At 35.3% G+C, this 16,079-nt stretch overlaps 2 protein-coding genes across 4 annotated transcripts in view; one reads left to right on the forward strand and one right to left on the reverse strand.

The window, feature by feature from the left end:
- The window catches only part of LYRM4 (LYR motif containing 4), a 615,895-nt gene that overhangs the window by 471,234 nt on the left and 128,582 nt on the right, over positions 1-16,079 (forward strand). The window lies entirely within an intron of this gene.
- The window catches only part of PRPF4B (pre-mRNA processing factor 4B), a 25,098-nt gene continuing 9,019 nt past the window's right edge, over positions 1-16,079 (reverse strand). The window contains exons 5-19 of one of the 3 annotated variants that reach the window (XM_050970535.1): positions 15,670-15,751; positions 13,925-14,135; positions 11,496-11,569; positions 10,042-10,132; positions 9,520-9,667; positions 8,207-8,344; positions 6,887-7,040; positions 5,870-5,984; positions 5,236-5,387; positions 4,695-4,781; positions 3,258-4,032; positions 2,704-2,749; positions 2,103-2,189; positions 1,234-1,279; positions 1-185 (exon numbers count right to left, since the gene is read on the reverse strand). In XM_050970535.1, coding sequence (XP_050826492.1) covers positions 3,829-4,032; positions 4,695-4,781; positions 5,236-5,387; positions 5,870-5,984; positions 6,887-7,040; positions 8,207-8,344; positions 9,520-9,667; positions 10,042-10,132; positions 11,496-11,569; positions 13,925-14,135; positions 15,670-15,751 — 1,456 coding nt within the window. In that variant the 3' untranslated portion in view covers positions 1-185; positions 1,234-1,279; positions 2,103-2,189; positions 2,704-2,749; positions 3,258-3,828. Of the gene's footprint in view, positions 186-1,233; positions 1,280-2,102; positions 2,190-2,497; positions 4,033-4,694; positions 4,782-5,235; positions 5,388-5,869; positions 5,985-6,886; positions 7,041-8,206; positions 8,345-9,519; positions 9,668-10,041; positions 10,133-11,495; positions 11,570-13,924; positions 14,136-15,669; positions 15,752-16,079 lie in introns of those variants that run through there. The other 2 variants (XM_050970536.1, XM_030229105.2) reach the window with 2 other exon arrangements.

Raw genomic sequence — 16,079 nt, forward strand, 5'->3', positions numbered from 1 at the left:
CAAGTTTTAAGTATAGTTTATTAATTTCAAGCAATTGCCACTTCTCAACATTCTCCACCCACATTACAATTTTACACATGCTGTAGAAGATCCCTCTATCTCCAGCAGTATCACAGTCTGGTCTGCCTTCTGTATGGGGGTCAATATACACATAAAGGTTCTTCAGAGGTTTAATGCCACTTACCCTATGTATGGAGATAAAGTATGATTAAAAAGGTTTTAAAGGAATCATTATCTTCTATTAAAACTCCTCAACAGTAATTAATTTTTAAACTAAGTAGTATACACCAAGGTAATAAAAAACACATTCTAACTCCACAGGGCTGGAATCTTGTTTTTCCTAAAGGCTTGGAAAACTGAGTATGTTAAATGTGAAGCTCCTTGACACCAAGAGGGAGAAGGAAACAGAAATCAGCACAGTAGATTTAGCCAAACTTTCTATATGCAGGACCTCTAGCAAAGACATAAATTAAAAATTTGTGCTCAGGAGGAAAAGGTAAGTTATCCTCTCTATTAGATGAGCTGAGAAATTGTTCACTCTGTTGCACAGCTGTTCTGTTTGCACTCAGCCACAGCCATGAGAATTCAGCTGACTGTAGTGGCAGCCACAGCTGCTCTCCTCAGAGACCTCAGGCTACAGGGACAGGCATTGCCCAAAACTGGAGAGGGGCCTTAACACTGTCAAAAAATCCTCAAGCCCAGAGATTTTTGAAGCCAGAACTAAAGAGTTTTCTACTGTTGTCAACAAGAAGTGTCAGCTGGATGGGGGACTAAAATCCACTTTTTTTTTTTTTTTACATAACCCCTGCCAGCTATTCTCTGTATGGATAATTAAGTTTGACAGAATTGAAATAAATAATGAAACTACTGAAGTTAAAGAAAAAAGTGCATCACCTGCTTAAATGTTTTCTGGTTAACACATTTACATAAACCAAATATAATGGCCAGTTTTTTTTCCCTAAATGTAATAGATTTTGTACTGCTCATTCTATCATTTTAAGAAAACTACATTTAAAGAGTAATGCTAGTTTACCTGCATTTAATTGCAATAAAAAAATCTCTCCAACCAGAAACAAAATAATCTATGTTACAAATTTTAATACAGCAAGTATGTTTCAGGAATTATCAGTAATGCAGCAGTGTTAATCAATTCTAAATTGAAACGCTGGAAATCAAAAGATTAAGACCGAACTAGATGAAGAGTATTTTTCATATCTTTTATAGGACAGAAACCTTTGTTCATGTCTTCTGGTAGCCTTCATCTTCTTTTGAGCTGCACCTACAACACAAAGAACAAGTAAACGAGCAACTTTATGCTTCTCCAGAGCAGCTTAAAACAATTCTGTAGGCATTAAGGGGCATCTTTTCTACTGCTTTGTTTCTGTATCACCAACTCATTTCATTGTTTCATATTCCTATTTTAATAAAGTACAAAGCAACAGAAAGAATAAGCTATTACTACATCTGTGTAAAAGTGCCCTCAGAAGTACTGCCTATGTTGTAAAAGCGCAAGTTCCACTTGCTGTATTTAACTAGCAAGCAACTAGTGGTTCACTAAACATGAAAGCTAACTTCTTTCATTTCCTGTATGAAAAAGATATCTCAATATGTAGAAATGGGGAGAGATTGGTTTTTATTAGGGATTTTACAATATCAATTGAGAAGAGACAGGTTGAAGGTTCCAAATAGGTATACAAAATCACCCATCTCCTGCTTGTTTTCGTAGTTAGTTCATTACACCTCCTCGGTGGGGTATTCCCCACCAGCAGAATGACCTGCTTTGTGGCATTTTTCCTCATTCTGGAGTGCACTAAGAGTGCATGACTGTTGCCATTATGTACCTAGATGGATACAAAAATCCTTCTTAGTTCAAAGTATTATAAAGTACGTGAAACCAGTGGGGTTTTCACAGACTGTCAGAATATATTAATAAAAAAAATGAAAAGACGAACTTTTTAACATCGTCAAAGAGAACATTAAAACAGCAGTATGGACCTGAAAAGGTTGCTTCTGTTTTCCTCACCCTGTATAACCAACTCAATTGTCTCAAGCTCTTTTAACTTGTTGCTAAATGTTTATCTACACATGCTGTCAGAAATAACCTTGTTAGGAAGGTGAAGTTGGTGTCTCAGCAAATCAGACCCATGGAGTAGGCGTTGAGTGGCCTGTGACTCGCTTTCCTTTTTTCTCTTTCAGCACCATCAAAAAGGAAAAGTGAGAAAAACAGCACAAACATTAGTTAAAGCCTGAATTTAATCCCATGTCCTACAGGAATAATTTCATTACAATGAAAGCAGACAGACAGTATCTGTAGGGTTTTTTGCTTTGTTTTTAAGCAGTGATAATTATATATCCAATTAATTTAGCCTATAGCTCTCCCAATAACACTTAATAATCCCTTTAATTAAATGATTAATAGGAAATGCAGGGGCGGGTCTTACAAATTACCTGATTTACCATCACTGAAGACAGATTCTTTTAAAAATGGCTACAAATGCCTTGTTCACAAAAGACTTTATTATCTAATGATGCATACTGAAAACATACAGAAATCTGCATGGTCCACTTTACATGCAGCAGAACAATCTTCACTTTACAATAAGTAAGTGTCAACTGTTTTATGCAAGAGACAACACTTTAAAGTCACATTTCTTAAAGAAAAGCTTCATTTACAAAAGAAATAAAAGGTAAAGAAGCAATTACCGCTTTTAAAAAGCAGCTGCTTTGTTCAAGAGTGGAAGGTTTATGCCTGTATTGAAAGACAACATGATCACAAATAATGAAAACAATGAACAAATGAAACACTTTTAGCATAAAGCAGTACACTTTCAAAATGACATACAAATAGTTAAAAATTATGTTGTCTATCTATCCTTTAGATATAAGGTCTTTCGAATGAGATCCCAACATATGTAATTACTAAATGAAAACTCTTCTGTAAGTATTGGTTCTATGTCATAGTGAACTGTATTTAACAAAATGTATACAAAGTCTATAGCAAGTTGATTAAAAAAACTAAAGTAATAAGAAACAGTACACTGAAGGCGCTCTATCCATCAAGTGCGCTCTCTCCCAGTTTCAAATGTGATGAACAGAACAGAAGTTGTAACTATGCCACGGTTGCAATGCCAGAAAATAAAACAAGATCATTTCTCAAACATGCAGGGAATTCTGCCACAATGCTATTGTCTCTCATTTGTCAGTTGTTCCAGTAAAATAACAGCTTAAACACCGGTGATGTTGATGGGTTAGCTTACCTTCAGTGTACTGAAAGTTGTACACAACCTGCTTTAAAAGAGGAGACCATCCCTGCGGGCAGGCTCAAGAAGGAACAGACCCCCTTCGGCACTGACTACACCAAGGGCATGCTGCTGTGGCCTGCACACACACACCTAGGAAAATGTGAATATAAACAGCATTTATGCTGGCCATTTTGTAAAGACAAAAATGAAGCCAAGTCTGCTAAAAACAAATCAACCACCCAGTATTACTGCTCTCTTTTTTTTTTTCTTTCTTTTTTTTTTATAACAGATGCTTTTTTTCTTTTTATAATATATACGAACTGCAACCATATACATTAGCATTGTACTTTTGTGCAGTCTTGGCAATTAAAACAGTTCTACAGTGAAAATTTTCACATAAGACACAAAACAGAATTACTCTAACATTTCTAAAAGAAATATCAGCCTTGATGTTAATTCAAATGTATCATTTCTTCCTCAACTTTGCAGGGGAAATATTTATGTTTATATACATTAATAACTCCTGTGAAATTTCTTCAGTCTTTGTATCTTAATTAATCAAACCCTTTGAACTTCTTCATCTGGTTTAAATTTTCTCCTGAATGAAGGCGTGCTGCAGAGCCTGGTTGATGCTAATCCGTTTAGCTGGGTCTAGCATTAGAATCTGGTCCAACAAGTCCTTAAGCTGGTGCACTTTTTTACGCTGGTCTTCAGGGAGTCGTTGGCACCCAATCAAGTCTGCTAATAGGTCCTTGGTTGGATTAATGGTGCTCATAACAGTAACCTTCTCCTACAAACATAGAAATGGTAGCCTTGTAGAACAGAAGTAATGCACAAACCCCTTATCCATCCCTTTTACAGAGCTTCAGCAGCAGCTTTGCAGCAGGCTTGTCTTGTTTCTGAGCAGCAACACCCTGCCCCCAATATGGCCTCATAAAATCGTCATGTGCAGAGAAAAGAGTGGAAAAAACACTGTGGAGGGGGAGGCCACAAACACAGGCTCACACATGAACCTAACATCCCATAACTCAGAACATGGAAGTCCACATGGAAAGTTCCCATATCTGACCACAATTTTGTGATTCTTAGATATGTCAAAATGGTACCAAAATTAATCGTGACCTCATACAATATAACCATATCATACTAAACACCTTCTACAAAATAAAGGCAGAATTCCTTTTATTAGTAATTTAAGGACAGATTATATGGAGATACCCTGTATATCTACCAGATTAAAATTAGTTTTCCTAATCATGTTCCTACATACTAGGAAAAAAAAAATTCTTTGGCCATTTTGTAACTATGTAATCTGTCCATCCTGCTGCAAAAGGACTTTCTAATAGTTTATAAAATCTTGTTTTTAATTAGGAAGCCAAGGTACATTTGAAAGACCATGTAGTAGGAAAGCCTGGAAAAAGTGATGGGTTGGTTAACACACGAAGGACTTACCCTTTCCGTCACTTTATCTACTTCTATATACATAAAGTTGAGATTTTGATCAAAGTGCTGATCTTTGAACACACCTTTTCGAATCATCTGAAAATGAGGAAGAGACAAGAGTTTCAGCCAAGTTCTGTGTCTTACACATTTCACAATTAAAATCAATGCCTAATAATTTGCTAACATAGTAATTTAGTACTAATTAAAAAAAATACCAAAGGAGAGGAAGAGGTGTTAAGATTGAATACAAAGATACAGTTCAAACCCTTTGAAAAAGGACACAGTATCTTTCATTGACTTACGCATTTTTTTCAGGTCAGTGCTTAGAAGGTTTCTGCTTTCACTTTATACTTAGTCTATGAAAAAGAAGCTGTATACTTTCACTTCATAAGATTTTAAATCAGTATAAATTACACAGTCAGAGCAAAGTCTGATATTTACTGTTAAGAAAAAATGCGTATGATAACAAACAGAATTCCAAGAGAACAAAGACGGTACGTTCCACTGTACATTAGAGCAGTTTCATATATTAAATACTTATTTTTCTTACCTTGTTTGGCATCTTTCCTTTGAGATCCATGGCAAGTTTCAACATATGATTATTGGTTTTGCCAGGAAACAGTATTTTTCCTGTATAAAGCTCATATAATGTGCAGCCTACAGACCACATATCTATACCATAGTCATAGATTTTTCCTATAACTGAAACAGAGCAATTCCAGTTAATTCCATAAAGGTAGACTTTGATATATCACAAAAGCAGACAGATGAAAAAATTCTGATTTGTAAACTATATTGGTGCTGCTCTTCTAGGGAATAAAAAGCTACCATAAAAGAAGGACATAAACCTTTTAGCTTTTGAAGTGCCTCTATTTTAGAAAGGGAGGCTTTTACCTAACACCTAAAATGATCAGCTTTAAATTAGCAAAAACCAGGAAGTCCGAACAATACCTCTAAATTGAAACATAACTATAACCCATCAGAATGACTTCTCACTGAGGTGACCACCAACATACATGAAGAGTCACACGAACGTGCCTTCAAAGTCTGAATTTTTGAGAGCCATCGTATTCTCAGAGTCATGTCTTGCTAAGACTAGAGAATAAACTCAAGTCAAATTTTCATCTGCTAATACTGGCACTTGCTGGTAAGTGATAGATATAGCTAATCCAAAATGTACTTACTGATTTCTGGAGCTCGATAAAATCTACTAACTAGATAGGGTGTGATGTCGTTATCTGCGACATGTGAAGCTGAGCCAAAATCGCAAAGCTTTAGAATCGTTTTAGACTCGTTCACCTGCAAGTTAAACATAAATGTCCACTAGCACGATTTGGGGACAGAATTGAAAACAGAACTGTAAAAGTGACAACACATTTAAGTCAGAGACAGGAAAAACATTCAGCCTTTAAATTGGAAGGTCCTTCCTCTCAGCATTCTAAGAAAACTATAAAACTTGCTCAGAATGAAAGTGAGAGTTAATGTCTTCAGACCCTACAAAATACAAAAAAAAAGAAAGGCAGTTTCATGTACTTTTCAAGGACGTACAAAACATCCTTGGTGGACCCAGATTTCATTCCAGATATTGAAATTTTACTGATTTAGACTTGCAACTCCAGTATCCAGAGTACCACTTAAAAACAGTACATTGTTCACATCTCATGCTTACATAGTAGATTTTACTGCTGAGATAGTAATAAGAAAACATTTCAGATAAATTAAAAATCTGAGTTTGTCACAGGGATGATGTCCAAAAAAAACCAAAGGAAACCACTGGATTCCTCTGATGTATCTCTCATGCCCTACCAGAAAAGAAGCGTTAAAGACCTTTCCCCATCATCTCATTTACATAAACAAAATCTCCATTCAGACTCCAACAACCTGCTTCCATTTTGCAGAAAGCAAGAACATCATTGAACTATTGATGGGAAAATTTGAAATAATTCTCCTGTAAGACAATGTCCTGCTTTAAAAAGTTTGCTTTCTGTAAAAATAGAAGGAGATGAATGTTTGTTTGAAAAAGATTTTATTTAGATGCTGTGTTGTATTCCTTTCTTATACCACAATATCATTTTATATCAAAGTGTGAACCCTTAACATTTTCAGTAAATTTGACTTTACCAAATTTAACAGAATGATATGAATTTCAAATACTACATTTTACACTACAGACCAAATAATTTTAATTATTTGTTACTTACCAAAATGTTATCTGGTTTAATATCTGCATGTAGGATATTGCATCTTTTAAGAAGTTTTAAAGCCAGAAACAATTGCTGGCTGTAGGAACGCACAGCTTTAATGTGCAGTCCAACATCTTTCCCATATTTCTTCAACACCTCTCGTAAATTCATACTGTTAAAGGGGGAAAGAGAGAATTGCAAAGAGCTTAACAGAAAAACTCCTAAATTCTACAACAAACTTGAACAAACCAGTTAGCTTTACATATTTTTTGAGAAATGTAGCATTCAACATTCCACTCTGTGAGCTACAGAATTGAAATTAAAAAGGCTGGTCAATCAGATCTGTCTTATGCTGTGCAATTACTTACTACATTGGACTTACTTAGTTCAGAGCATATTTTTAATCAATATTGATATGAGAGGATTTATTTGCACACAAACAGAATTTTCTTATCAACTGTAAACCCTTTGTACTCATTTTTTTCAGAAATAAGTGAAAAGGAAGCATTCAAAAGATAAAAGCTGAGGAGATTTTTTTTGTGACCTAAGCAGCAGGTAAAAAGACTATCATTCCAGGACAAAACCATAACTAGGCATAAATAAGGCAAAAGTGTGTTATCAAGACAGTGTAGCAGAAGACAATAATTTGCTCTACAGCTTATTAATGAAATATGATGGTAATCTCAGAAAATTTGCATTGTTGCAGTATATAACTTATCTTCACTCCAAATATGGCAAAACTTAAAATATGACATACACAGAAAACTTAGGATTTGAACAACTGATGTCTCTAGGTAGGAATGGGGACTAAGGCAATTAATATATCTGATCTACCATAAAACGGTATCTACAATCAACCTGTCACGAGAGCCTAATTACCTGAACAGAAAGTGAGCATACAAGAATCACTGTAACAACAGTCTCCCTAAGGCTGTTACTGTATGTGCACTCTTTACAGAATATACAGCATTTCTTCAACCTCTCTGGGAATTCATCTTAACACAAACCCTTAAAATGAAGAACTATGAAAACTAATAAAAATACTGACATAAATCTTGAAGAGCAGTACTAGAGAGATGAACCATCTTTAATACAGTATCTTTTTTCAAGTATTTTCCAGGCAGAAAATTCACAACAGTGCTAAAAATAAATCAGAAATAATCCAGTAGTCTGTGAATTTGTGCCCACAGACAATTTTTTTTTTGTTTCCAAGTTCCTTGCATTCTTGAATCTTGGCACTAGAACAAGGTATCAAAACAACAGCCAAAGCCAGACAGGTAAAGAACATACAGGAGTACTTTGCCTTTTACAGAGAATCCCTAAGATTTGTCATCTTACCTGAGTGGCTCAAATACCAGACAGAGATGTTGTTTGTGGTAGAAATGCCTGAACAACCGCAGACAATGAAACTTGTCATCAGGATCAGCATCATTGAGCTTCTTTAAAAATTCCAGTTCTTTTAGGCCAGTTTTTTGCCTGAAAACAGAGAAATATGACTCTAAACCAAAATCTAATATCTAATACATTCTAATATCTTTTAAAATATGAACATTCACTTCTGTGGCTATAATTATCCAGGAATGAGAAGTGTCTTGTCAATACTTAATGTACCACAGCTGAAAAACCAAAATCACAACAATGGTTTGCTGTCAGTGACTACACACTAGGTAAGTTTATTTAATTCCTGGATGTTCACTGTACTTTGCAACCTACTTACTCTTTCCTCACTCTCAGTTGCATCTAAGGCTAAAACTGTATTTTGTCCTGCAACGTGACAAATTTCAAACAGCACTCACTTGAGAAGTTTACTTGTTTAAAAAAGTGCTTAAACTGAACTGACTATGGATTCAACTACATATCCAAGCTTATTACCTATATAACTCACCAAACTAAAACAGCTTATCACCCTTCCCTTTGCCTTTAAATTTTTTTGGATACTTAGTCACGTACCTAAAACAAATCCAGTTATACACACAGTAAGACAACTTTTAAAACTTACAAGGTAAAATACATGGAAAATATTTTCATTTAAGTTGTCATTTACAGAAGAGGACACAAGAAATTACTGTGAATACAGCAGATGGTGAAAACAAGTACTGTAGACAAGTCAAGTGACATAGTTTAAGAGATTTTACTTGTTAATGTTCACTCATTCTGAAAGACTTTTTTTTTTTTTTTTTGTATTTCAACAGTGAGAGTACCATCTCTTTTTATGTACCTTATATACATGCAAATGTTTAGAAAATATACAAAAATAATTACACGTATGGAGATCTTTTTGTAAGTTGCAGATGATTGACTGGGATCCAACCCACAGCCTGCCAAATAGATTTGGTCCAACGAAACAAAATTTTTACACTTCACAACTCCCATCTCAAGAAATGTAGGGCTCAGAATTAGCTGTAACCTTGTTTCCTGCTATCACTGTTCCCTGCAGTTTTGCAAATGAGAAAGTGCCTGACAAAAATGCAAATACCCTTCTTCCTGTGATAGCTGTAAAGAAGTGTGGAGACATAGGCCTCAAGCGTGTCCCATTATCTGGCTCATATTAGCAGAAAAGGCAGGAATCACAGCTGTGATCTGTTACTTCACTTGAAACAGGGAGATTCAAATCACTGCTTTATTACCACCAAAAAAACCCCATTACTTACATAAGTTCATTGTTCCTGATGATTTTCACTGCTACTTCTTGGTTTGCTCTGGCCATGTCCCTGGCTCGCACTACGTTGCTGAAGACTCCCTGACCAGTGTAACCATAGACATTGTAACGTTTATCTAGAACTTCACCTATATTAACACCTGAGGGATAAAACCAAGCAAGTCCAAGTTACGCAGGATTAACATATTGGAACTTTTTAAGAAATATAAACTATTCTCTGTCATTACAAAATATGAGAGCAAATAGCAAGATCCTTTAATTTCATGACATACAATGTTTTGTATCACCTAGTTTTGCAGAAATTATGGGGAACAAAGGGTGAGTCTCTAAGTCTGGAGGCCTTTCAAAATTGAGGTTAAGACCTGCATGCTTGTTTCATCCATTACATTACACATTCAGAGAGGGATCTGGGATACATCTACATTAGAACAACATTTCAATACTTTTATACACGAGGACCCTCACTTAGCACCCTCACTCCACCTGTCCTTGCGGACAGACAAACACAACTTACGGTAATAGCCTTCTGCATCTGTCCAGTTATCCCTGAGATTGGGGTTTTCTTTGAAGTCTTTTCCAAACCCAGCAGCCCTTAGACGAGCACTCTGAAATAAAAAGAAAAGTAACAGCTTTGCTTGTGTGCTCTGTATTTTTCTTTGACATTCTCCTTATGCCCTTTCTCCCTACTGAAAAACTGTTCTCTCCACAATACAAACACAGTTATCTTGCAGGAGAGAGAAACAACATAATGTTATTTACATACCAGTATCTAAAGACTGATGCAAGGAAAGAGGATGAGATCAACCAACAGAATTATTATTATTAAACATTAATGGGCAAAGTTCCAACTAATACTCACAAGAAATTTATGTAAGTCACGTTAGAATGCTCATTTTGGACCATCTAAGTAAGACTACTTAGTTACAGTAAATTTATAGTAAAAAAGTTCAGCAGTTTTCAAGGAAAACAGAACTGTTTAAGCCTTGAATTTTGGTTCATTACATGCCACTTGTTTCATACTGTAATACATACTACCACAACACTTCTACAACTGCTGTCATCTCTTAACAGACTGGGCAATATTTTAACCACAAATTCAAAACAATGAGTAGTAAAGTTTATCTTCAATTGAACAACAGTTTCTGGAATGGGGAGCTGCTCACTTATAAGCCATATAAAACCCCACTTGTAACTTCTGAACTTTTAAAAATGCACCCTCACACACACACTACCCTTTAAGTATTCATCTTTTCCCAGGTCAGAGGGATACCAGTGTTTCAGGAGTAAAACCACAGCCTGTGTTATATCTGCTATCCAAATTCTCCAGTTAATTTTGGTTTTAAGTTAAGAAGAAAGTTCTTTTGTTATTTCTCAGTGTTGTGCATCATCAACAACACAGAGGATTTATAGAGAATGGCACATAAAGTCTTGAAAGTAGTCACAAGACTGCCAATATCTGAGGGTCACTGCAGAGAGAAAAGCTAATGAAAAGTGTTTAAGTAAAACCAAGAAATGTATCTCTTCATCCCAAAAAATCTCCAAACAAACCACCAGATTACTCCAACACAGATAGCATCATTAGCCAATTACAGTATGTTACACATTTTTTAATTCCATGAATCTCTGGGAAAAAAATCATATTTAGAACACTGCAACATGGTAACAATAATAAAAAGCTGAACTTATAGATTCATGTTTTTACCATGTGCCATTGTATTCAAACAGCAGGTGAATTTCCCAGTTGCTAACTCTGGTAAAATTGCCACTAATTTCAGAAAGTTTTATTTCACCAAATAGTAATTAAAAAGCACTTTGCCTGCCTTGGCTGACCAAAAGATTAATAATATACAAGTCACTTAGTAGCACATGCTTTTACAAAGCAAAGTTCTCACAATCCTCAAGTGACAGCGACTCTAACAAAAATCAAGCTGAAAAAACCCATACATTTCATCTCCAAGAATTACCTACATCAAAGTATGCAGCGAACATATCATCTGATTCTGTGAACATATCAGGAGCTAGCAGCTTCTTCTGAGATGAACCTTAAAATGAAATTCAGATTACTCAACATGAAAAAGACATCCAACGATAACTCTGTTGCCAGTATAATTTGGCACAACATAGTCTAAGATCGGTACATTGGCAAACAGGTAGCTTTGCTAATGTTTCTAGAAAATACCATTTTACATTCTAGAATATAAAACTCGGACTAGCTAAGTTCTTCAAACAACTCAAAAATTTATATCTCTTTGAAAAACTACGTGCAACAGCTTTCAAGTAAGCATAGCAGAAAGAAAAAACTACATACTTACATGCTCCCTACAAATAATGACTATATATATATGTATAGAAAGAAGTATAAAATTACTATGTGTCTATATTAAAAAATACAGTCGTATTTTCAATACACAAGTTCAGGCTCTTGTGCTGATCACAAGATAGTTTACTAAAAGCCAAAGCTGTAAAGCCCAGAAATTCTTTCTTTGGAAAATGTTTTCTCCATCCCTGCTAAAAAGGACCCAGTGTGCAGCTTTTTTCAAACACAATGTTTACTATTGTGCTAAAGAGAAACAGTTTTGTTACGGGCAAGATAATCCCTTTCTCACCTTTTAATCATCTTTAAATCCCAAAGACATTTTACTTGGTTGATAAGGTAGAAGCAAAGAAATATAAATTAAGTACACATTAGTAAAAGCAAGCAAACTTCAAACTATTTCATTCATGCACACATTATGGCAGCCCTCCATTAACATGGTAAATTGGAGACCCTCCTTTCACTATGCAATGAAGAAAAATAAACAGTTCATTCAGCTCAGAGGCTTCAGGTCTCGTGATGCACAAGCCCCTTCCATACCAAATAACCAGACTGAAACCTGACAGCATAAAAAATCATACAGCATGCTGATACCACTATTTCAAGGTATAGATCTGTCGCCTGACACTTGAAGGGAAGCAGTTTATACCACTGTTTTGAGCTACAGACTCTTCTAGAAAATTCCTCCAAGTTTTCCTTAGTTCCAGTTACCTGTACTGGGCTACAATGTGTTACTGACTAGTTTCTTAGCAACTTACTACTCTGGCCTTATAAGAGGTCAGGATAGAAATAAAAATTTACTCTTACAGAGAAAGATAACCCACTGGTTTCAGCTGTTGTTACAGCCACCTCCAACCCAGAAACCTACCGCCCAGATGCGAATGTAACTTTAAAAATCTTTTTTACATGTGGAAAATGCCTAGGTAGTTAAGACTTAAATTTTCATATGCTTTAAGAGACGGAATTAGAGAGCAGTACATGCTTTGACAAAACAGGAAAAACACACTGTCTGTTAGACATAATAAGCCTAAACTTGTGGTATGCAAAGAAAGCGTAAAACATTTCTTTTCACCAATGTTGCAGGAGAACAATCTGAAAACATAAGGCTCAAGGGAATGCCAGGATAAACTACAGAACAGTACAGCAGTCCCAAAGAGAAGCAGCTTTATTAGTCTGAAGATCAGCATCCGCTAGAGACAGCATATTTAGTCCCCAAAGATAAGTGTGGCACAGGACATGAAATACAAGCTAACTGCAACTCTCCCTCAGAGGAGCTGGGCAGGCTCCACAGCCCTCATTAAACATTGCTGTTGCAATTAAACTGTAGAGAGAGCTTGAACTAGCTCAAATACAATCACACAGCAACTTCACTACTTCGAAGACGTACAGTAATACACTTTTAAAAGACAAAAAAAGCAGCAGACTTTCAATATTAGAGGGTGTGCTGGGAGATCTAGCCTGTTCCTTTTGCTGCAGCTGGAAAAAGGCAGGTTTTATCAAAATTTATTTCATTTCAACATGGCTGTACAATAGAGTACATGATGGGGGGAAGAGAAAGAAAATACCCATTTCAGCAATTAGCTATGCTGCTAAAATGGACTTACTAGCTAATCACCCTCAAAAGCTTTAATCATTCTAAATTACTACAGACTCACCTATTTTCTTCTGTCACAGTGGCTTTGACCAAAAAAAGGTATAAAAGGAGCATAATTTCCAACCCTCACAAAATAAAATCTAGGACTAATACTAAGTTTCTAAGAAAAAAACTTGCCTGAGTGAAAAGAAAAATTTGGAAGGGTAACTCTTAAGCATGTAGATAGACATCCTTGTTTGCTCTTCCAAATGTAAAGCACAAATTGTGTTAAGAGTTACCAGAAATATAGAAATGTGTTCCACTTGTATTATCCCTCCTAATGAGGAAGCTTTATTTTAATGCCATGTTTTAAGCACCATAATATTTGTGAAAACGCTCACAAATTCATTCCAAAAAGTCAATCTACTTCCTAGTCTGGAAGTATGTAAATAAACTAAGCCAAGCATTTGAGCTTTCATAAATTGCACTAGAGAGATTTCAGAATCTTACCATTGTTCTGTTCAACTGTCATGAGGTTGTGCTTGGCTTTCACTGATGCCTCAAATGTATCCACATTTTCCCGTTCATACTCCTTAACATCAGCAGCAACTCTTTCTAGGATGTCCTCAGGAGAATTTGAGCGACTACGCGTACTACTCTGAGGGCTGCTTGGTTCAGATGGTACAGATATGTTACTGTCTTCTGTCTGGCCTTTGTATTTCTAAAAAGAAATTTAGTTTTAATCTCACTGTTACAGTTTATCACAATTTAAACATTTTCATATCCACCCCTTCAATGGTTTGGGCTTTCAGGTGAAACATTAATCTTTGCTTTCGTAATCACCTATGTCTATAAAGACAACAGATTATTTTCAGAATGGGATGTAACTTCTGAAAATTCCATTTGTCACAATGCACCACAATCCAGACCATAAGAATGAAATATTCATGTGTGCTCTTTAGGTCTTTATATTTTTGTAAAGACAGATTATTACTCAGTATTAACTACTTAGTTATGCATAACAAAATGTCAGCAGCAATAAATTTATTACTAAACCATCCTGGCACACAAAGACTGAAATACAGTCTTTGATGAAAAAATTACTTATTTTATATCCTGCATTCTAGAATATTTCCCAGTTTTATCAGTGTTATGGTACAAAAAAGTAGCCTTTAGATTCAGTTTTTTTCACGTGAACTATAAATCCTATTTATTCATTCATGTTGAAAAATTTCAGAAGCATTAAAAAACTTCAAACATCATCTTTACAATTTTTGTCACCCTTAGGTACTATGAAATTATACAGATCTCACTTCCTATCCTAAAAGGTAAAAATCAAGAAGAAGAAACGCTGCTATCACTCAGTTGTCTATGTTGAACTATTCAATAATACAAGCAGAAGTTTTTCCATTTAGGGAATTCAGCTCTGCAATTTGCTTCCAGCCTGCAGCAACATCAGGTGTAACCAGTCTTTAAAAAGAATTTATATGGTTTGGCTCAGTCATAGCTCTGAAGGATTTTACAATGGGCTTTACATAAAACTCAAACCATGACCCATATTTTTAGTGCTATTTAAAATAAGCACTACATCAAAGCCAGTAATTTTGTACCTGATACTAAATAAATACACTGCAGCATTTTGCTTTCTATGTTCTAATTGTGTGCCAAATCCCACCTTTGAAAAGAGATAGATGACTTGTACAGTGACACCCCCTCTGGCCACAGCTTCTTTCAAGGGTTTTGATCCCACATTACACCTGTGATTACTGTTACCTTGTTACTGGAGTAAGAAGTTCATGCAATTCACATTACTTTTAAGGAGGATACCATGACAGTGGCTTTACATAATTTTGGAAATTGCCATGGACAACTTCTACTTGAAACAAACTGACCAGTTAGGTTAATTGAAACATAACTTATTGTTACACTGATGTTATTGTATCAGTGATAAAGCTACAGAAAAAACCTACAGATAAAGGTAACTGACGAACACGAACACTTTTAACATGGTTCAAGACCATCAGAGAATGTTTAGCTGTAGCAAAAAATGACTCACAGAAGAGTCACTTCAATTTTAAAAGCAATGCTGTGACAATAGAAATATAGCGTTTAAGAGAGACTAACATTTACAATGAACCAACTGGAAAAATACAGCAATAGGAATTACTATTGTAATGCAGCAATAGGCAAAGAGCCCTTCCATTACCCTGAAATTTTACAGTAAAAACACAGAATTAGTTCCTGTAACCATGTACCTGAACAATTGCTTGTCGCTGTAATCTCCTTTGTCTTATCTCTGCTTCTTCATCCTCTTCTTCCAAATCAAAGTCTTCAAGACTACAAAAATATGTTTTTTATTATAACTTCATAAACATATAATTATCTACTGAATTTTACCAAGTGCAGTTGCTTGGCATATAAAGCACAGAATATATTAAACAATAGCTGTTCAAGTGACTCAGAAAGCAATGCAGTGTATCCCACTGCATATATTTACATTTCCTTACAAAGAAAATTTATCTCTTGGTATTTCATTGGGGCATTCTGCATGATATTTTTAATTGCAAACAATTAACAGCCCTCTTCTAAAAGACGATAAATAAACAAAAATCCTTGTTCCTTTTCACTGCAGCATAATTTTTCCTTACTAATTCCTTTAAGAATG

This window comes from Serinus canaria, chromosome 2, assembly GCF_022539315.1.
Source record: "Serinus canaria isolate serCan28SL12 chromosome 2, serCan2020, whole genome shotgun sequence".
Taxonomy (NCBI): domain Eukaryota; kingdom Metazoa; phylum Chordata; class Aves; order Passeriformes; family Fringillidae; genus Serinus; species Serinus canaria.